The sequence below is a fragment of the Aulonocara sp. 'chitande type north' Nkhata Bay genome, linkage group LG19 (genome assembly GCF_057382095.1).
Source record: "Aulonocara sp. 'chitande type north' Nkhata Bay isolate Kocher_YH1m ecotype deep benthic linkage group LG19, A_spYH_male_GT1.1, whole genome shotgun sequence".
NCBI classification, from domain to species: Eukaryota; Metazoa; Chordata; class Actinopteri; order Cichliformes; family Cichlidae; genus Aulonocara; species Aulonocara sp. 'chitande type north' Nkhata Bay.
Window position 1 is genome coordinate 22,663,502 of NC_141362.1, and position 22,268 is coordinate 22,685,769.

General features: G+C 39.3%; 2 protein-coding genes across 2 annotated transcripts; both read left to right on the top strand.

The window, feature by feature from the left end:
* The first annotated feature begins 6,447 nt into the window (after positions 1 to 6,447).
* nkx2-9 (NK2 homeobox 9) lies at positions 6,448 to 7,732 on the top strand. The gene is made up of 2 exons (XM_086275574.1): positions 6,448 to 6,749; positions 7,039 to 7,732. Exons 1-2 carry the CDS (start codon positions 6,590 to 6,592, stop codon positions 7,623 to 7,625), a joined length of 747 nt encoding a protein of 248 aa, XP_086131700.1. The 5' UTR covers positions 6,448 to 6,589; the 3' UTR covers positions 7,626 to 7,732.
* Positions 7,733 to 17,325: 9,593 nt separating this feature from the next.
* nkx2-1 (NK2 homeobox 1) lies at positions 17,326 to 19,788 on the top strand. Its single transcript, XM_086274568.1, has 2 exons — positions 17,326 to 17,862; positions 18,473 to 19,788. Exons 1-2 carry the CDS (start codon positions 17,496 to 17,498, stop codon positions 19,147 to 19,149), a joined length of 1,044 nt encoding a protein of 347 aa, XP_086130694.1. The 5' UTR covers positions 17,326 to 17,495; the 3' UTR covers positions 19,150 to 19,788.
* The last annotated feature ends 2,480 nt before the right edge of the window (positions 19,789 to 22,268 follow it).

The window sequence follows — 22,268 nt, forward strand, 5'->3', positions numbered from 1 at the left end:
TATGGGGACACGCAGTGATTTCTTGTTTCACAAAGGGGTTGGAGGTCTGTCATCTCATACTAACTGTCCCCAAAACGACTGACATCTGCAATAAGATACACACGTGCTGAGAGTTATAGTGTTTGTGTGTGTGTGCGTGCGCTGCTCGGAAAATTGAGGTCCAGCAGCAGCTTGTCACCCAAGAGCACCACTAATCCGCGTTATTAAAGCGGAAAAGACGTGATTTCCCCTCAAGTTGTTTGATACAAACGAGATAAGACTGTGTGGATTTTTACTGTGTGGACACTGCTGTTTTTTAGGATAATGCCATCGCTTGGCGCCTTTAAAATAACCCGCACCGACGATTCTAACCTTTGCAGTCCAAATAGCGGTGACACCATTAAAGTCTTTCTACAGGTTAGCACTTCTCCAGGACTGAGTGGCCCGGTAACTTTAGTGCGGCCTTAATGAGGACGAACGCAGGTTAACGACGAATGTAGTCGTGTTTCAGAGGCCAGGCCTGGGTTTCAGCGGAGAGGGACAAAAAGAAACAATATTTACGACACTTTTAAGCATACATCACTTTGACATCTGTTCGTCTGGCACCTGGCATCCATTAGTATTAAATATTTCATTCCGCCCTAATTTGGACCTCTCTTTGTCCCGTACCAAGGACACTGGGGGGGAAATGGAGAGCTCTACCTTTATTGCGCTTTTACGCGCCGATTACTTTGTGCACAAAAAAAGTGCAAATGGGGTGTTGATACAGACCACACCGCTATGTTATGCGTTGTAGATACGAGGAATCCTTGAGTCATACCTGGGCTGGACTTATATTAAATTTCCTAATCCATTAAGATCCCCGCATAAGCGCGGAAACATTCCTGCAATTAGTCAAGTTTGGGCACACGAGCTTCAGATTTTTACGCAGTGTTATTAGATTACTGAGTGGACGGAGTGTTCAATATCCTCATACACAAACAGAGGTCGGAGAGAGTCAGATGTATAATGTCAGCGTGGACATTGACAAAATACTGGCCCTCTGATAGCCCCCTTTTTTGTTATTTAATTTGGAGTTTGGCGCCGAAAAATAGAAGTACATGTTAATTTAAGGATGGTAGAAATAAGAATACAATTTCATCGTTCTCTCTGGGGACATGCAGTTAAATTGTGATTGATGTGTTTCATAAAGAAGAGAGGATTACACAGGAATATCAGCACTGAAGCACCGAGGCCTCCTTAATCGGGACGCATTGTGGAGACACAGGAATGAGAACAAATTTTGTCTGAAGATAAGGGTGGAGTGAGTTAAATATTGTTTTTATTATTAATAATAATATTAATAATAATAATGTAAAGGGATTACATTTTTGAGCATCAAATAGCTGAATTAGTTAGAACCGGCTTAAAATCTTTCCATTTGGTCTTTGTTGACACAAAATTGTGACCAATTTGTTTTAATCTTCTTTAGTTTCACCGTACGTCCTTGTTGGTGACACGCGGTGCAGGGGTCACAAACGCTGCTGTGCCAACACACACTTTACCTGGGCAAGTCTGTGTATTGTAAAATGCAGTGGCGCCATCTGGTGGATCTTCAGGGAACACGTCAAACATTTCTTAAGTATTATTCCACGACTTTTTAATAAAATACCAGAATCATATACTACACATATACAATTTTAATTGCCTGATAAATGATAAGTTTTTACTTCCCTGGATTGGCTCGTTCAATTAGTAAAATTGTAACTATATTGAGTTCTATTTCACCTGTTTAGACTGAACTTATTTCACTTTCAAATATGCTTGTGACGTGTCTGTTACGCAAGTATACGTTTATTTGCATTTCTTTCCTTAAACACTGCGTTCATCCCTCCTGCTATTGGTTGTCTGTGTGAATATATGTCAGGCCAAGTTGTTTTTATCTTGATAAGTTCAAGTTACTTGGTACACACACACACACACACACACACACAAAACGTCAATTCAAATGGAAGGTTCTGCTGTATATGAAATACGACCTTTTTTAGATAATCTATATTTACCGGAGAAACAAAAATAAAAAGTCAGTTAAAAAAATCAATAGTTTTTACACACCTTACAAAACCATAATCGGTTATGTATTACAGCTAAAAGGAGTGAAAACTGGCCTTTGACCCTGGCCTGTTAGACCCACTGAACAGTTGGCACAAAGAAAGCTGTTAACAAATGTTAAGCAGCTGATATTTCTTATGGTGGTGGTGAACTATCTATAAACCATGCATTTTAAAAGATATATATATATATATATATATATATACATATATATATATATATATATATATATATATATATATATATATATATATATATATATATATATATATATATATATATGCTGTACGTGTTTGTTTTCAAGGGTATTGTATTTTGTAAAGCATTGCATTCTCCTTGTAGTTTCATTTTGCAAACATCATAACATAACGTCATAAGATTAGCAAGGGAAAATATGTGTAAGGACAATAAGAGCAAGAGTCTCTTCTCCCCCATAGCTGTATAGTTCACAAAGCTGAAGCCCTTCAGGAAACAAAGAATTAGTAAAAATAGATGAAAACATTAGACACTGCAGAGCTGTCATATCTGTTTGCCTGTATAAGTTGGCGCAGGGATACTAAGGGTGCTGGGGCTACATTAAGCTCAAAAGAACTTAAAGACTAGTGAAATAAACTCCTCCCGCAGCTTGTGATTGGTTGAAAAATGCTAAGACGAGTCTGCCTCTCAGTTTTAATGTGAATCCTGCAGAGGGCAACCAAGTATCACACATGTCAGATGCATCTACAACACTCAGAAGGCTTTAAAAATATACATCATGCAGTCGAAAGTAAGCGTATGTAAAAGCATGAATGAAAAAGACTTTACTTGGTTTGTTTGTTTGTTTGTTTTTAGTAATGCTGTTTCTCTTAAATGAACAATGAAATTGTGTGAAATTGAATTTTCTTGCCTGAAAGCATTTTGGTGACAGAACACTCGTGTTATTAATGTTGTAGATTTTAAATCATCTCTGAATGCATATGGATCCATTTATACATGTCTGCTTTTAATGCCATCAGAAGTCAATAGAACGATTACAATTAGTCATTTATTGTATATCGGTCTTTTCATAATCAGGACAAGAGCTCAGCTATATATCAATTAATTTGTAAATATTTATAAATGTGGGTCTCTCCATCAACTTGACTTCAAAAGTTGTATATTGATCATGCTTTGCACCGAACATAAACTGTTATTCTGAGTTTGCTAAAGTATCTATCAGGACTGCACTGACAGGTGTGTTTGTTTCTTTTCAGTGGTCAATAAATGATCAGTGCTAACTTTATTAAATGATCAAGATGAATATTTAGCTTTTAACTTCATTTTTTCTTGGTGTTTCTGTCTCCACTTCATTCTTATTTCTAAAGGTGATTTATTTTCCACTAAAATCGTCAGTTTGAAATTCAGGGTGCTCTCAAATATTTTTGCCTCCCCTGGATTTGTTTTATTTTTATTATTTATTTATTTATTTATTTTTAGAATACTTTCTTGTATATTTTTAGTTTCTTCAGGAGTTTTGTAACTCCTTTTTATAAAAACGTCTTTGACACACACTGGTTTATTGTCTTTAAAAACAATACTTTTTGACACACTTTCACCGAGTACAAACATACAGCTGCTGTACGGTCAAGCAGCCTCACAAGACTCCAGTTTACTGCAGCGCGAGCGATGTGGCTGCCAAGTAATTATCCCCCACAGCCCCTGTCCAAAATGCTAATGGTATTTACAGGAGAGGACATCAGCAGCAGGTGCAGCTGCTGGAGCGTGATGTTACGCTGAGACACCACACTAAACTGAGAAGTAACAGAGGAACCATTGTTGCCATAGGTGTTAAATAATCAGTCAGACTGAAATCAGATAAATGTTGTTGTTTTTTTTCAGCAGTTTTTGTCTTTTACTCCGATGCGACAGCTTTAGACACAAATATAATACATATATGTCAGCAGTTGGTTTATTGATGCTGTGGCATGAGTTTGGAGTGAGTCGGAATAAAAAGATTGCTGATTCCAAACTGACTCCAGATTTTTACTGCTGAGATTTTGTTTGCTTTAAACTTTCTTGTTAGTAGTTCATGAAAGTACAGTCCAAAAATTCTGTCTTAAGGATTTAGTGCGGATAGGAATGTAATTTTACATAATTAAGTGATATCTCAAGTTAAGCACTGTGAATGCAAATCCATGAACTCAGGTCTGTGAATTAATCCTATAAAATCTAATATTCCGGGTTAGGACAGTCTTACTTGCACTCTGTCGATTTCTTTTTTTTAAATGAGCTTATAAACCAAATACTGATTAAATGACTTGAGAATGTTATTTGGAACAGACTTCATTAAACATTCATTTTAAAAGCTTAAACGTTTTCTGACTGGAGGAATAACCTCTAAGCTTTCTTAAAAAAAACTACAGTTATTTACAAAAAATTATCATTGCATATGTTAAATATGTTAAATGTTGCTTTCTACAGTCACTATATATATATATATATATATATATATATATATATATATATATATATATATATATATGATTGCAGGGTGGAAAACAGAAAGAGGTCTCTTCGTCGAACTTCTAGGGAAAGCTCTAGGGAAGCTGTCAGTTCAGCTGCTGACTAGAACCATGAGAGAAAAATCTCCATTTGGCTGAGGAGGGATTGGGAATGGAGAGCTGAACAACAGAGTAAATATTTGGCAGTGGAGAGCTCTTGGGAGATGCAGAGAGCCCACTCTGGCTGAAGCCCGCGGGTGTTAAATAGATTAAGGGGCTGCTGGGTCAAAGAAATTCCCGCTCTTTGGACATGACTTTTCTTTGCTTTTGGGTGTTTTTGCTCTCCAATCGAGTGCCCTCTGTAAACTACCCACTCCAGCTAACCTGCAGTACTGTAATCCTCTGCTGTTTGTCAACCACTGGGAGGCCGATGTGTACACACAAAATGTGCTTCGGGAGGAGTGCGTCTTTTAAGACGTTTGTGCGTGATGTAAACACTTAAAGGTTACTTAACACTGTTTGGTTTTCATGGACGAGATTACGTGTGCGTAAAAACAGTGTAAAACGACAGGTAAAGGTGGATTTCAGAGCATTTTGGCGGAGTAATAATACAGGTCAGCGACTTTTTTTGAACTCGGAAATCTAAATGGAATTTAACAAGTCCTGAATATTGCTTTGAGCTATAGACTTGGTGGCAGTAGACGCAGAGCAGTAGATAGTGTCCCAGATCCTATTCAGCTCCATTCAAAACCATGACAACACAGAACAAGCTCGGATTTATCTTGCTAAGTTAAAGGACATTGTGCCGGGGCGTCAATCAGGCATTATTGCTGGACTGAACAAATGCAAAATCTTGACTGGAACAAATGCTTCCAACGGGTCTCGGACGCGGGGCTACATTTTCCCCCTTTGTTCCCCTTCTCTGGTTGGCATGTATTTGTGTTCCCCCTCGTTCGACCACCCAGGACGACTGGGGAGGCATGTCCACCACTACTCTCCTCCTCGGCCCTCGTGCACCTTGGTGAAGTGGCTGAGGGTGGATATCAATATCAGTTACTAGAAGTAGGGAGGAGGAAAAGCACCCCCACCACCACCACCACCAACATCGTGTTGACATGAGACTGGATTCACGCTTTGCAATTAATGTGCTTTATAGGCTAGCACAAGGGTAACAAATTGACCAACCACTGCAGCAATTTATCAGAAAATCCCCCAGGCTTATTTTCGTGTTAAAGTTAGGTAAAAATCTGCTGTTGGGTTACAGTTATCGCTATTATATTAGCAGTTCTAAACACGATAAAATACAAATACCTTAAAAAAATATTTGTCAATAATATAACACCCTTATTTCAAATCATATCTTCCAAACCAAGTTTTAACATTTCTGTTTGCCCAAAAATTAAACATGATAATAAATCATCTAGTCCAAAAAGGACGTTTCGGAAAAAAAGTCTGGAAATCCTCCGCCGTCCATAAACGTCAAGACTTCTCACGTCTGCAATTAATACGCCCATTAGAGGCGTATTAGTTAAACCAACTGGCAGGCATCACGCTAATTGCTCACTTTGTATGCAAATATTGGACACGTTGTTTGGGCAAAAAAGAGGGAGGAGGGGGGCGAGGTGTAGGAGAGAGAGAGGGGGTGTGTGGGGGGGATGGGATGGGCTCTGTTGTCAGTTGCCACCCAAGATGTGATTCAGCTCCAACAATTACCATTATCTGTTTCCCAGTTTGACGATACGGGACGAATCGGTAATGATGACGAGTGTTTCCTTCGCTCATTCTTGAAGCTCTGAGGATTTTTTTTCTCAGTTCACACCTAACCATCATTGGGTGTCAGCACTCGAGCTATTCAGGTACTCAGCAGAGGAGGAGGCTATTTATAAGCGAGCCCCTTGTGTTTGCAGCTTATGAAGTGCTGTTTGTGTAAATACGGAGGCCAGCGCGCACACTGGTGTTTGGACAGTGCGTGAAGTGGACTTTTTTTTTTTTTGATAGATTTGGTTTGAGTGCTTGCTTCTTATCGGCCAGAACAAACCTAGAGTGCATGCAAGGAAAGGATGGCTGCACCGACCAAGTTCAGTTTTTCCGTAAGGAGCATCCTGGATTTGCCTGAGCAGGATGCGGATGCAGCAAAGCGGTCTTCCCCGATTTACTCCTCTTGCTCTTCCAGCTCACCCTACAGCTCATGGATCGACTGCGAGCGGAGCCTTTGCATGTGTAAGTGGGCGTTTAAAGCCATGAGAGATGGGTGATAATGAATTTTAAAAACAAGGGGAGAAAAAACTAAGACTACCCTGAAATGTTTTAACAATTTGCTTTCTCAAAATGATAGATAGATAGATAGATAGATAGATAGATAGATAGATAGATAGATAGATAGATAGATAGATAGATAGATAGATAGATAGATAGATAGATAGATAGATAGATAGATAGATAGATAGATAGATAGATAGATAGATCAGTTTAAAAATGCTTATTCTAACTTGCTGTTTTTTTTCTACAGCTTCTGACGATTGCAATTTCGAGGCCTCTCCTGACTCAACTAAGCCCGATGACCCGTCCCTCGATTCAGAGCCTGAGCAGAGCAAGAAGAGCAAGAAACGCCGCGTTTTGTTCTCCAAGGCCCAGACCCTTGAGCTGGAAAGGCGCTTCCGCCAGCAGCGCTACCTGTCGGGTCCGGAGAGAGAACAGCTGGCACGGCTGCTGAGCCTGACTCCAACCCAGGTGAAGATCTGGTTTCAGAACCACCGCTACAAGATGAAGCGAGGTCGAGCAGAAGGAACACTGCAGGACGTAGAAATCCCGCAGCCGCCGGTGTTGCGCAGAGTCGTTGTTCCGATCCTGGTCCGAGACGGGAAACCCTTTCACACATGCTTACTTGACTCTGAGAAATTTGGGTGTTTACCTCCGTCATCTCAGCCGGTGCCCTTCCCTTTAGCTTACACATCTCTTCAGCATCCATCATCCATCCATCCATCCATTGCTCTTCCTCCAAGGTACCACCAACACTTTCCGGCAGTGGCGGCGGCCTCCAGCTTCGCCTGGAGAGACTTTTGGAGTGATTCGGTTCATCTTAATTCTTTCAAGTAAAGGTCTCGTTTAACTCATTTAGAACGGCATCAAATGTTTTCTGAATGTTTTGTAAATGTTCGAGCAACTTAAACGTTTAGATTTTTTTCTATAGAACGAATTATATTTTGCACATTATTTACGCACGTATGCGGAAATTTTAAATGTTGTTTTCTCTTACATGGCTCATTGCTGTAGCCTTTAGATTTTTAATTACCGAGGTGTATTCGTGTGATTTTTAAGCCTTTTTAAATGTAATATTTACATAAATGACTTGATAATTGAGTTCCAGTAGCTGCATTAGGCGGTAGAACAGGATAGGAGAATAGGGGCAAAGCCGCTATATAAGTATGAAGGGAGAATATGCCATTTGTTGGTTTTAAGGATACTTTTTTAAAGATTTAACTGTCTTTCTGTGAACAAAATTATTAATAAAATTCTTCATATTTTGTATATTTTGACAATGTAATGTGCTTTCTTTCTTTCTTTCTTTCTTTCTTTCTTTCTTTCTTTTTTTATGTGTTGGCCCCAAAAGCGTGTACCCTGTGCATGCATTTCTAAAGACTAAGCTAAAGATAAAAGGTTTTCGTTTTCCTACAAAAGGTTTTGTGTAAAGATTTATGTGAAGTTCTAAAATAAAAACAACCTTAAAAGAAAAAAAGATTTATTTTTTTTTATCTAAAAAAATGTAGCAGGTCTTGACAGAGGCCCCAGGGAGCTTTTATAATGTTAAAAACGAATTTTGCACCCAAAAGCTGAGCAAACATCACATCTGAACAGACTAGGTTTGGCATAAGAATAGCCAGTAAACATTAAGGCCTGTCCCTCTACAGCACGCTGTTGTTGTCTGGGACTAAGAGCTGCTTTTCCCTTATACAATTAACTTTTGTTATTCTGAGGAAAGTGGTCTTAATATAGCTATTAACTTTATCTGGAAATCTTGGTGTGTGTGTGTGTGTGTGTGTGTGTGTGTGTGTGTGTGTGTGTGTGTGTGTGTGTGTGTGTGTGTGTGTGATTATGATGATGATGTGATTTTTGAGGGGCATAGCAGTAACTGAAGGCAAATCATCAACCCTTTTTCACTTCTCATACAGAAATGTAATATTTATTCCACAATTGAACTGTTCTAATTTACAAATGATTTAAAAAGGCAAAATGAGCTCTTACTGTTGTTTTCTAGTATAAACACAACACATTTGGGTTTTTGTGTGTCTGCATTCAGGCAACAGTTTAAACCAATCCTCGAGAATAATACAAAAACATTCACTACAATGTTACTTGTAATATTATAGCTTATCCTAAATATAATACATACGTGACTATTTTTTAACATTGCTGTGCCACCTCAAGAAAGCAGGTCCACTCATGCTTATCTTGAAAAATATGCCTCAGTGTTTAAAATCATGTCAGTTTTTCATCAGTGATGAGGGGGGTCTTCTGCTTTCACGCCCCCTATAATGTTGTTTGCTCGTCCTGTGACCCTGCAGCCCATCGTCACTGTCACCTGGCCCTTTGTCCGCATCACTGGGGCCACCTTGTATCACATATGGAGGGGACTGGCCGAACCCCTCAGCTCGCTGCATCTCTCCTTAAATGCTCTTTTTGTTTGGGTGTCTCTCTGTGAATGGACCATTGTCCCTCATCCAAAAGGGACCGAGACAAAATCTTTAGTGTTTCAATTCCCGTGATGTTTAATCAGTCCCTGCGACAAATTTATGAGGTTTAACTGCACAATGGTGTTTTAAAGCATCTTGGGGTTTAAGGGTGACAAAGACAGGCTTTTTAGAGGTTGCCATTGGTTTTTTAAGTTGGTCAGAAGAATTGCCTGAAAACGATGGGCAGGCTAATACATGCCCATCCTATAGTTTTACTCACTGGCCTGCACTGGGGCCCCTCCAGGAAAGTTATAAGGAGCTATAAGGTCCATGCTAAGGCCACATGGAGGAGTTTTAAATTGTTGTAAAGATGCTCACCAAATATTGCCACCTTTTCAAACTGTTTTTTAAAAATGTAAAATCTTATATTTATTTGTAGAGAAAACATTAAGACCAAACATTTTAACCCCAAACCGGCCTTTACGGTTATTTTGTCAGATGTTATTTTGTTTGCTTTCTATACTACAAACCTACAAATCAAAGTCAAAAAGCTGGACTGGCCATCGGGCATACTGGTCAATTGCCCGGTGGGCCTATGATGATTTTTCATTTTTATGGGCCGATGTTTTTTGTTTGAAAGGTGGTGGACTGGCCAACTGGTCATGATCGACTCTGGCCTGGGCAAATTACAGCCAATGAGGTCGAACTTTAAAGTTCCGTATTGAGATGAAAATGAATGCGATTAGAATTTATTTAGCATTTCTTTCTAGTATCAGCTGATGTTTGCTGGAGCCACAGCTGTAAAAGCTGCTGGTCATGATATCGGTTTGGATATGTGGTGAGAGGGAAACATGAAGATGAAACCAGGGGATGTCCTTACTGAATCATCAGAGCTGAACAGGTGATGTAGAAACATGTTTACCTTTTAGGTGACATGAATGAGTTGACGGGAAGTTATGAACTGTTTCTGAGAGACAAATAACACCAGGATCCTTTTCTAAGTAGCTGACAGCTGGTAACTGTGCAGGGGCGGATCTAGCAAAGCTTTGCCAGGGGGCCAGGTAGGGCATTAACAGGGAAAGGGGGTCACAATGAAATACCTTTCTTTCTTATTCTCATTTAAAATGTCTAGCTTTTAATAAATGATTATCTGAATCTTACAACCAAAATGTTAATCTTAAATGTATAAAAATCCATTATTGTATATAGTAACTATTAAATCTAATATACATCCTAAGCCATAGTACTTTTTCCTTTGGGAAGGTATCATCTGTGCAATCTGCAATTCTGTTGAAGAATGGTAAATGGTAAATGGCCTGTATTTATATAGCGCTTTACTAGTCCCTAAGGACCCCAAAGCGCTTTTACATATCCAGTCATCCACCCATTCACGCACACATTCACACACTGGTGATGGCAAGCTACATTGTAGCCACAGCCACCCTGGGGCACACTGACAGAGGCGAGGCTGCCGGACACTGGCGCCACCGGGCCCTCTGACCACCACCAGTAGGCAACGGGTGAAGTGTCTTGCCCAAGGACACAACGACCGAGACTGTCCAAGCCGGGGCTCGAACCGGCAACCTTCCGATTACAAGGCGAACTCCCAACTCTTGAGCCACGATCGATGTTGAATCTATTTAATTATTGTAAAAAAAAGAAAAAAAGAAGAAAGAACCAAAAAAAAAGGTGTCTGTGCATTTGTTTTACACATGCATTAAATTAAAGTCTATTACGTCGATTAAGCATCATGAAGCGGAGGGTGCGGGGTGGTTCCCTTATTTTGTTGTTTAATATTTCTGCTAAATACTGTTTAAAATACCAGAATCGGGAGGATGTCGTAAGTTTAAGTTTATTAGATCGATACATATATACCAACAAGACAGTGTACATCACTGTTTTCATTCAAAGGCTTTATGGCTTTTCCTATAATACCCGGTGGGCTCAAAATTCCCAGGCTGATTTTTTGTCCCAGTCCTGCTCTGCCTCCACACAAAACTCATAAGTTAGTTTCACTGTTGCTCCTCTTCTGGTTTGTTGTGTTCTTCATGCAAGAATATATTGACTTCTGAGTTTGCTTTGCTGTAGCTTAGCTGTTTTGTTTTTTAGAATGGAGTAACATCAAGGTTTAGCAGTCAGCCCTCCCAGGGGTCTCAGTGTTTTGCCCCTAGCTTTTGAGCATGCCTTTACCTCTGAGTGGGGCACCATCTTCTAATGTGCTTTGTTCACCCCTTTGAGCAAAAAAATAATTTGAGCAGATATAGATGTAAAGCTTTTCTCACTCAACACTACATAAAGTGAGAAAAGCATTACATCGGCATGTCCACTATGTTTAAATCCTTTTACATCTGAAAGACTAATGTGAAGTTATATTTTAAGCAGGAGTAAAATAAGTAAATGAAAAAGAGAGCATTAGCTTATTTCTACAGTGGCTATCACCTCCTGGTTTGCACTTAGCTGACTGGGGTTTTTCTGTGTGGAGTCTACATTTTTATCTGGTGCCTGCATGGGATCTCTCCGGGTACTCCAGCCTCCCCCCCCAGTCCTAAAAATGCAGGCTAGACTGATGTAGCCTATATCCTGGGTGTACCTCACCCTTCGCCCAGTGACAGCAGGGATAGGCTCTAGCTGTTATTGCTACAACCAATGACAAATATAAATAATTGCAGTCAAAGCTGAAAAAGTCCCTAAAGATTATTGATATTAGCATATCGATAATGTTCCTCTTACTTTATAATGAAAGACTTTTGGTTAAACGGTAAATGAAACATTTGATAATCACGTTATCAGCTATGATAAAAATACAGTCATGTTTAGTCCTGAAACATGCGAGATGGCATGGATTACAGAAATTCAATAATAACTAAGATATATCCTGATTTAAATCAATAAACCAGATCAGCGATCATTTAATTGTAATAAACTGGATAACACATCAGTACCTCAGAATTTAATGGTATTTGAGGCTGAGAAGTTTTTGAGATGCTTATCTGTAAGAATACTGTATTCAAAAGATACTCAAGTCCAATATAAAGTAGAAGTAAAGGAATATCCTCTTAATCCTCCCAGTATCAAAATTAATACAGAAGATTTATTATTACTTTATTATTACACCTTTAGTCATTTTAATGTTCAGTGTAACTAACTCACAGATTATAAGTATAGTATTTTTTTCTCTGAAGTAGAAAGGTGAAGTCCAATAACATGACTCAAGTGAAGTAGTGCTACATTTAAGTACTTAAAGAAATGTGAATGTAGTTTTACAGCTAATATGATCTGATGATGATACTCGTAATGTTGGAAATAAGAATGGATTAGTAGGTGCATCAAATACTGGGTCCTCAGGTGGGAACGACCCTTCTTTGATCCTTTGTTGATAAGCTCAGGACATAAGAGGGTTCAGTTGCTCTTCATGGTATTCACAGTGCACCTTCCTCAGTTCCACATGCCACCATTTTCGCCTTTGCGTTCAGTCCAGATTGTATCTAATGGCAAGGATTTGATTGCTTGTTGGAGGAAGTAACTCAACAAACAGATGTGGCAACAACACTTCTACACTGAAAATATTGGTCTTTCAGGTTTTGAGGGTCATGACCAACCTCACTTTGTTGCATTTAAATTCTGCTGGGAGACATGAGATCCCTTATTGCAGTTTGCTATACCCACTGTGAGAATTTGGGTATTGTGTAATGATCTGACTTTCCAGCACTTTTTCATAGGTGATTTAATACTAAACCAAAACTACCGCAGTTTGAGTTCTTTTCTAACATATACAGAAAAACTAATTGTATTATTTTTGACCTGTTCAAACTACTCAGTTTCCTTATACTTTCATGTTTCTCTTGATGTTCACCATGATGTTTTTGTACTTCAGTCAGAGTCTGTGTATCACATTAGACATTTTACAGTTTTATACTCCATACTGCACATTTAAAAAATCGACTGACTGATATAGGTTAGTGTGGCATATTTAAAAAAAAAAAAAAAAAAAAAATATATATATATATATATATATATATATATATATATATATGTGTGTGTGTGTGTGTGTGTGTGTGTGTGTGTGTGTGTGTGTGTGTGTGTGTGTGTGTGTGTGTGTGTGTGTGTTTCTGTGGAAAGGCCAAAGAGTGAAAATATTTAGTTTAAATTTGAAAAGCTTTAGCGTTATATTACCCCCTCCTTGGGTAAAAGAGAAAATACACACAAATATGGCATGGGGTCATTCAATACATGTCACCATAGAGCAAGTCAAACAAAAAGAAACTAAAATAAATACATCTATCAATAAATTACTCATGTCCAAATGCAGATAGAGCTTCCTTAAGTTTTGCAAGTTTACACTGCATAATAATGTCTTTAGGGCTAAACAGCTCCCGTTGTCTTGTATTCATTTGGTCTCAACCTAAAATATACAGGCAGATATTTCTGTCTGTGCGACTTAAAATCCCATTCCATCCCATAAAGCACCTTTAAAAACAACAACAGGGCTGACCAAAGTTCTGTACAATAACACAAAACTTAAAAGACAAACACAGGCCAGAAGGTCTAGAAATGTAAAAACTTAGAAGTTAAACAATAAAGGAATAAATCAAAAAGTAACATAAGATCCAATAAAAGAACTACATTCAGATAAATAATGATAACCTGAAAAGCTTCAATATATGAAATGTCTTCATTGCCCTACACCTCTACACCCATACAGATATAAGACTGTCTGATCAAATAACTGTTAGTGACTTTCAACAGATAATCCCAAAAAGTCTAGTTTTAGTTAAAACACTAAAGAGCTTTCCTAGCTTGCCCCACTTGTGAATTTGTGTAATGGCATTATTTTTCATAACATTCATGTGGCGAGAATTATCATGTCCTCAAAATGAATCTGTGGGTATTTATCAATAAATAAAGCATCAACCTCCAGATGGCGCAAGAACACACGGTATCATTTCGGAAACCCTCTCACTCCCGTCATGAAAGAAATGCACTAAAGGGTGATTTTCGTTGCTTGGATGGAGAGAGCCTCTGGACCGCTAGGGGTCGTGCTTCACTGGAAAAACACTGGTTTCACTTTTTGGAACTCAACTACTACGTTACTTTGAAGCTGCTGATTGGGTGCAGCAGTATGTCTGCCCCTAGTGGCATCATATTGGCTTCGTCTCGTGACGTCATGTTTCAGCATTTCCTCATAGGCTGTGTGACAGGGTCCAACAACACCTCTCATTTGAACCAAGTGGATTTTTCAACGTCTACAAAATAAATCTCAAAAATTCAGAATGACGTGAGCTGATTGGATAAATTATGAGGTGGGGAAATAAAGGGTTATTACTAATTAGTGACCTCCTGTAGTTCACAGTTGAAGCTGAAACAAGGAAATGACTCACGAGGTCGTCAGGACTTTCACGTGAAATGATGAAGCACACACATGCAGCCCACTTTTTCTCTCTGTTTTTTCTTCTATCCTTCTATTTTAGGCTGTTTACGGGTACAAGGTGAATGAGATGTAGCTTAGTCAAGAAAACAAAAGTTGGAGTTTCGAAAGAAAAGAGTATTCAGGCAAGCCAAAGGCTGCAGGAGCAATAGCAGGTAGTTGCTGCACCTCTAATCTGACCACTTTGATAAAGCCAGAGTCAGCAGGGTTAGTGTTTTGGCACAAGAACACTGTTGACATTTAACAAAGATAACTTTGTAAAGTGGCCTGAACGCTATGCTGGTTTTGAATACAAATTACACTAATTTAATAATATGGTATTTATTATTTGTCGTATTATTTCAAGAGAGATAGATTTATTTTATGTATACTTGATAAATTGATGAAAACGCGAGTGTGGATGTTTTTGGAAATTAATTTGCAAAGTTCAGCATTTTTATATAACATTTAAACGTGGTACATTTGTTATTTTCCTGCTGCTCTGGATATCTTTTAATGTAAAAGAAATTAAGGGTTTAATTGATATTAACAACAGCAAGCAACTTCCGTTTTACTTTTTATCGTCCGCATTTTATTTTTCAAGGTCTGTAGTTGCTCTGTTGAGTATATCATGCACCAATCAGTTCATAACTAACAACATGAAGCCTCAGTAACAAAGGCTCGGTAGCCTCATACCCGCCACTTCAAAGTGTCCTCATTATTGTGAGGAATTAGTCGGAACATTTGAACTAATTGCCACTAATTGGCCGTAATAACTGTGTGCCAGAACAAGAAAAAAGTACTGATTTAGATGATTAAGAATGTCTTGCGAAATTCCGTAATTAAGGAATGCATAAGCAAGATTTACCTTGGATGCAGAAAGATGCTGTAATTTTAATTGCCTGCGATTATGCACCCGCACTGCGGCTATCATCCGAACAATTTATTGCAGCTGTAACATTTAGTCTTGGACTATAAGACAATATTGCTTCATTAAAGATTGGATTGGGTTGTTTTGGAATAGAATGGATTGAATTGTTTTGATATGTATATTGTGGGGACTCCTTATATTGGACTAGTGGGCTGTAAATAGAGCGCAGATTATCCTGCAAGGACATGCAGGCAGCCGTGAAATATTCACAAGCCAGGAAAATAGCAGAACTGGTGATTCCCGTGACAAACTGGCAGTGATCTGTATGCCACTGCAGGCTACACACTCACGGCGCTGACCCTAGCTCCCGTTTGGCAGGTCTTTGCCTTTACTGCGCCATTCTTACTATGACAAACAAGCAAATATTATATCATGTAATTAAAAAAAAAAAAAAAAAACATTTAGAATCACAGCGGAGTGAAGGAGATCACAGCGCAACGGCCAAGCGGGGTTGCCACCAGAAGACGCTGTGTTTCCTTAATTCCTGTAGGTGAGATGGTTTGAGTCTGCAGGCGCAGACTTCTGCGGCATCTGGCACCTGACGTTAGACCGCCCCACAAGACCTCTACATTATCAGCTGTTTTATCTGTTTAATGTGTGCACAGGCTCAAGGCATCACAGACTGTGTAAGTAGAAGTTACTGCATCGATTTTAATTCGCCTATTTGTTTTGTTCGGTGTAATTTTATAAATTCTTGGGATTTGTAACCTATACGTAAGATATTGATTTATAACTAAAATAATCCTAAATAATAATAATAATAATAATAATGATAATGATAGTAACTATATATATATATATATATATATATATATATATATATATATATATATATATATATATATATATATATATATATATATATATATATATATTGTTTGTGAAGAGGAGAATTCCACCTAAAAGTGAACTCAGAGGCACCACAGGGCTTTTAAAAAATATTTTCTCATACAAACATACAAAATTTTACAAATGAGATATGATTGGGTTAAACGGTAATGCCTCCTTGAGCATTAAGGCAAGATGCTACTGAGGGCTATACCTGGCGTTGTGCTGCAGGAGAGTAGCTATTTGAACGCCGTTAACTTCGCATGAGCGCCTCTCCTACTCCAGACTCAATTTTTTTCACTGGGTCTCCTAGACGAGTGTGTGCATCTGAATTTAGGTAATGCGCTCCTTGCGTCCAATGATATCAAAAGGAAAAAAAGAAAAAAAACGAGGGGGGTTAATCATTTACGCAGCCACTTAACACGCGGATGTGTATTTATTTACTTATCAGTATCAGTCATTTTCCCTCCGCGCAAGTGCACTTTTGCATGTCTGAGTACGATAAGGCATAACACAAACAATCCTGCAATCACTGGAGGCCTCTCATGGCCATTAAAAGTCAGTAGTTCAACTGAGGAGTGGTTCTCCAACTCTCAAGTCCATATAGGCCTCCTTTCATCAAGAGGCCCTCGTAAACATCACTACAGTTAATAAAGTGTATTGTGGTCACTGCAATCTCAAGGTGCAGCCACGTGTTCATCAGCAACATCAACAAGTCCCAAACTCCACACATGCAGCAGCTGCAGCGTGCTCGGACACCGCTTGCAGTCTCGGGGATGAACATTTATGATCATGCACGGTGCTTATGTTATTGTTAGTGGGAGGGGAGCACATGTCTTGTAAATGAAATTACGCTCGACGAAAGGAGGCTAGAGCTGTTTTGTATTGTTGGCGATGCCCCGCCTCTGATGGTAGCCTTAAACCTGGCACCCAGCTAAAACAAACCAAAGCCAGCACCGAGCTCCCACTCAATCCAATTAAGGCGGACTTGAGGCGCTCTCTTACGTGTTCATCTACCAGGATCGACGTTGAGACAACAGGAAGCAGAGGGGCTTTGGCCAAAAAAAAAAAAAAAAAAGGCAGAAGGAGAGATTGCCTTGCCTTCTAATTTCTCCCTCTCCAGCCCCAGAACAATGTCGATGAGCCCTAAGCATACGACTCCTTTTTCTGTTTCCGATATCTTGAGTCCCCTTGAGGAGAGCTATAAGAAAGTAAGTATGGAGAATAACAACTTGGGGGCACCTCTCACTTCTTACCGGCAGCCGCAAGTCTCACAGGCGGCGATGCAGCAGCACCACATGGGCCATAATGGGACTGTGTCTGCGGCTTACCACATGACTGCGGCAGGTGTTTCTCAGCTGTCACACACGGCCATGGGGGGCTACTGTAACGGCAACCTGGGCAACATGGGCGACCTGCCGTCTTACCAAGACGGCATGAGGGGCAGCGCCACGGCAACCGGCTGGTACGGAGCCAACCCAGATCCGCGTTTTTCCACCAGTGAGTATCCTGCACCTGTTCTTTGACTCCAGCTTGGAGTTATCACAGTCCGCATTGAGCTGAAATCCATATTTTTGCGGATGTTTCGTGGTGCTGTGTTTTAGGAGTTGCAGTACAGTTTTTATAATCTTTACGTTTTTCGGCACAAAATTGGCATTTTTCAAGTTTCGGTACTTTAGATGTTTCCAGTAAGGAGGGGCAGAAATCGCGCAAATATTCAAGTTTTTAATCCACAGATTTCAACATTTGTAAAGATTCTCACGACAGAAAAATAATGGAACAGTTTTCCTTCAGGGCTTTCACACTCATCCAGCAGTAACAGCTTTGCTGTCATTTATGAGCGGCTCCTTAAATTTGGTCGATGTAGTTTATGAACACGCTTTCACTTTGACACTTTTGAGTTTTAGGTGTTGTAAATAAAGGTGTCTGCTTCTTTGAGACCCGTGAAGATTTATAAAAAGCTGATAATTGAGTAACATTGTTGATTTTTGCATCTGCAAATGATATTTGTCCATACTAAATTTTCTCTCCATATAAATGTCTCTATGTAACACGAGAATATAACTTTAAAAAAAAATTGAATTTAATTACAATTATTTTCCCCCCTCAGTTTCCCGCTTCATGGGCTCATCATCCGGGATGAACATGGGCAGCATGGGCAGTCTCAGTTCCCTGGCAGACGTGGGTAAAGGCATGGGCTCTCTGTCAACCACACCGAGGAGAAAGAGGCGAGTGCTGTTCTCCCAGGCGCAGGTGTACGAGCTGGAGCGACGCTTCAAGCAGCAGAAATACCTGTCGGCGCCGGAGAGGGAACACCTGGCAAGTATGATCCACCTCACCCCGACCCAGGTGAAAATCTGGTTCCAGAATCACCGGTATAAAATGAAGAGGCAGGCAAAAGACAAAGCCTCCCAGCAGCAGATGCAGCAGGAGAGCGGCTCCTGCCAACAACAGCAGCAGCAGTCACCTCGGAGAGTAGCTGTGCCGGTGCTGGTAAAGGATGGGAAGCCGTGCCAAGGCAGCGGCCACACGCCCACATCCTCCGCTCAGACGCACCACCAGCAAGGGGGCAATGTCATGATTATGTCTAACAACACGTCCGGCCTCGGCCAGCATCAGAGCCAGCAGGTGGGAAGCACAGGTCACTCTCCAGACTTGGCGCAGCACTCCTCCAGTCCGCCCTCACTTCAGAGCCAAGTGGCCGGCCTCTCCCACCTCAACTCCCCCGCCGCAGAGTACGGCTCGGCCTTGCAGTGTTCAGCCCTGTTATACGGCAGGACATGGTGACAAGAGGCGCCGGCTATGATTTAAATCTAATTTTAAAAAAGAAAAGACATTTTTATGTTAATGCTCGGCAAGTTTCACTGTAAATGTGCGCACTTGAACAAGAACCGAGTGAAACCGACGCAGCTCTTCTTGAATTTTTTCTCCTCCCCATTTCGAAAGGAAGTGTGACTCTTGTGGAAGAATCACTTGTTCACAAACTGCGGATGTAAAAGTCTTGGGATTTATTTATGTAAATTATATTGACACAAAGGAAGAATCAGCAGTCAAATAGGCCCCATAGTTGGGATAACTAAACCCGAAACAGAGACGCAGATAGACTGCAGGACTGCTGGGTGCTCTTAAATTTCCCTCCTCAGACACAAATGTGATGACTCTGATTCATAATAGAATTTAATGTAAGCCGTAGATCTAGCTTGTATATTTCAGTAAAAGGTTTGAATTTTAGCTATTTGTTGTACAAAGTTTTTGACGCTATTGCCGGTTTGTTGTCGTTTCACTGGTATTTGTACGTTTTATTTCTTTGTAACTTATATAGATATTTGACTTACAGCAAAACAGTCCTATTAATAAATTATGGAACCCAAACAGTTAAACTTTGTTGTGAAATTAAATAATTATTTAGGTAAAGACAACAAAACAGCAGGGTTATTATTATTATTATTATTATTATTATTATTATTATTATTATTATTATTATTATTATTATTATTATTATTATTATTATTAGTTTTTTGCAGATAAAATGCAAGAAAGAACAAGCAACTAGAAGTTTTCAAAATATGTTCAGATTTGTCAGAACGTGGGAAAAAATAACTAAATGCCGCATTAGTTCTGACATGACAGTAAATACTGGGGCCTATTTCACCCCCCAGCCCCTGTTTTTTCTCCTGCTAAATCACATACCTCGCAGGCTTATCGTTTCATGGCTGCAACTCACACAAGCATGCCCTGCAGAGTAAACTGAGCCTTTTATGTGCTTTTTTCTTTTCTCTTTCTGTATGTGTGTTTTCTCTCGGCGTGAGTCAGAAAGGTAAGGTACCTCGACTCCCAACATCAAACACAAACGCTGCTCAAAGGGCAGCTTATCGATGAAATCCCTCGCCAAACAGCGCCGTATTCTTCTCAAAAGAGTCGTGAGGTGAACTGTTGGCGCGGGGCTATCAGATGGTTCATCAATAATCAATCCGGGAATTGAAAGGAAACAGGCTGTTTGTGTCGGGCATTAAAAACAAACCTGCCTCCACACAGATATTTATATATGTTAAATATTAGACTGTAGATTTTTTTTTAACCCTGTGGGATGTTTGACACTTGGAGATATCTTTATTTTCAAAATAAAGAACTCAAGCTGTAATTTATTTCCCTTTAGTTGTAGGGTTCGGTAAATAAAAGGTATAATAATCATTAGAGACTATTCTCCTGCCACCTAACAGAGATATAGGTCTTAAACAGTAAACAATGTGGTAGCTAAGCGGCGGGGTTAATGATGGGCGATTTTCGGTTATGGCTTGACCAGGGTAAGTTGTTTTCAAATCAGCGCTGTCATGTGTCATAAAGCTATAATTTTAGAGCCTTTCAGACAGGATACGTAATGAAAATAATTTATCTTTAAAGCTTTTTTTTTTTAATCCTCCAGCTTCTTGGCTTCTACTGGCTTTCATTTCTGATGCTGCCTGAAATAAGTGAGGATTTAAAGCATACACGTTAATAAAACTTCTCTGGATGTTTATCCGTTGTCTTGAGATAATTGATCTTTACTCCACATGATCCAACCAAAGTAATTTTTCCTTCCATTTGCCTATCTGACTTTTCCGGTCCTGCTGCACTTTTAATTCCTGAAATTTTATTAATTATATGGAAACTTCTTTATTTCTAGACCGGAATGTACTCAACTATTCACATACTACTGTTTTTCAAAGTCACCCAGCTTTATTTGACGCCCGAGGTGACCATTATGTTTTGGGGGTTTTTTGTTTTGTATTTTTTAATATTCTCTATTTTTTCTGATACTTACCGTATGCATCGGTGGCCAAAGTACATGCGGCTCATATAGTACAGTTAGAAGCCTTAGTCCACAACTGGACCACAAGTTGTTTATATGACTTTTGCATAAGTCCCATTTTAGCACAAATTCTGCAAAACACTCAGAGAACTGGGGCTCAGCAGTGCTTTTTGCTTAATGGGGGCTAATGTTAATACAAATACAAGAACATTAACTGATTTTCTACAACTTTGTATTTAAAATCCAAAAGCATATTCAGTCAGTATTATCGTATAAAAAATGTGATGTTCAAAAAAATTAGGCACTAAACTCACGTCCGTCTCCTTTCCAAGCACGCAGTAGGTCTTTCCCTTGAAGCCAGAGAAAGATACAGTTTAAGGGCACCAGGCAGCCCCTAGAAAAGCAATTTTAGAGACTTTAAGTGAAATCTTACCAGCATCAGAAACTATCTTCTATTAGGTATTTTGCAGAGCAGGTTTTGTTCGGGAGAGAAGTGAGAACTTTGGGATTACATTAACATGTCTTTGGCGCGGTGTGTGGTCTTTGTGTGCAGCTTGTAGCTGTTGAGAATGACTTGTTGGAAACGTGTGTGCTCTCATCGCTCTCTTTTGTAGAAACCCACAGTGCAACTTCTCAAGTCTTCCTGCCTTTATTGTGGGCTGTCTTCACGAACCCCAAGCAATTAGTCTCTAATCTCAAGGTAATCATATTTGAGTTAGTGACTAGCTGCTGAATTTCATTCACCCAGGGACCCAGTGTATCAGTAGTACGTAGTCAATACTCAATTTAAAGTTGAGGAGGACAAAATGTATAAAATGTGTATATATATATATATATATATATATATATATATATATATATATATATATATATATATATATATATATATATATATATATATATCTTCAGAAATGAAATAAAAGCGGGGGCTGGGGTCTCTTTAACTTTTATTTTAATTTTCCCTCAAAATGTATAAATTGTGGATTTCTTTTCAGAGCACATTAAGCATTTTATTAGATTCTTTTTATTAAACCCAACAAATATCGACATCGCGGTAAAGAGACAGCCTAACAGCTAACTAGTTAGATACAGTGAGCCTAGCAGGGCAGTTATCAGT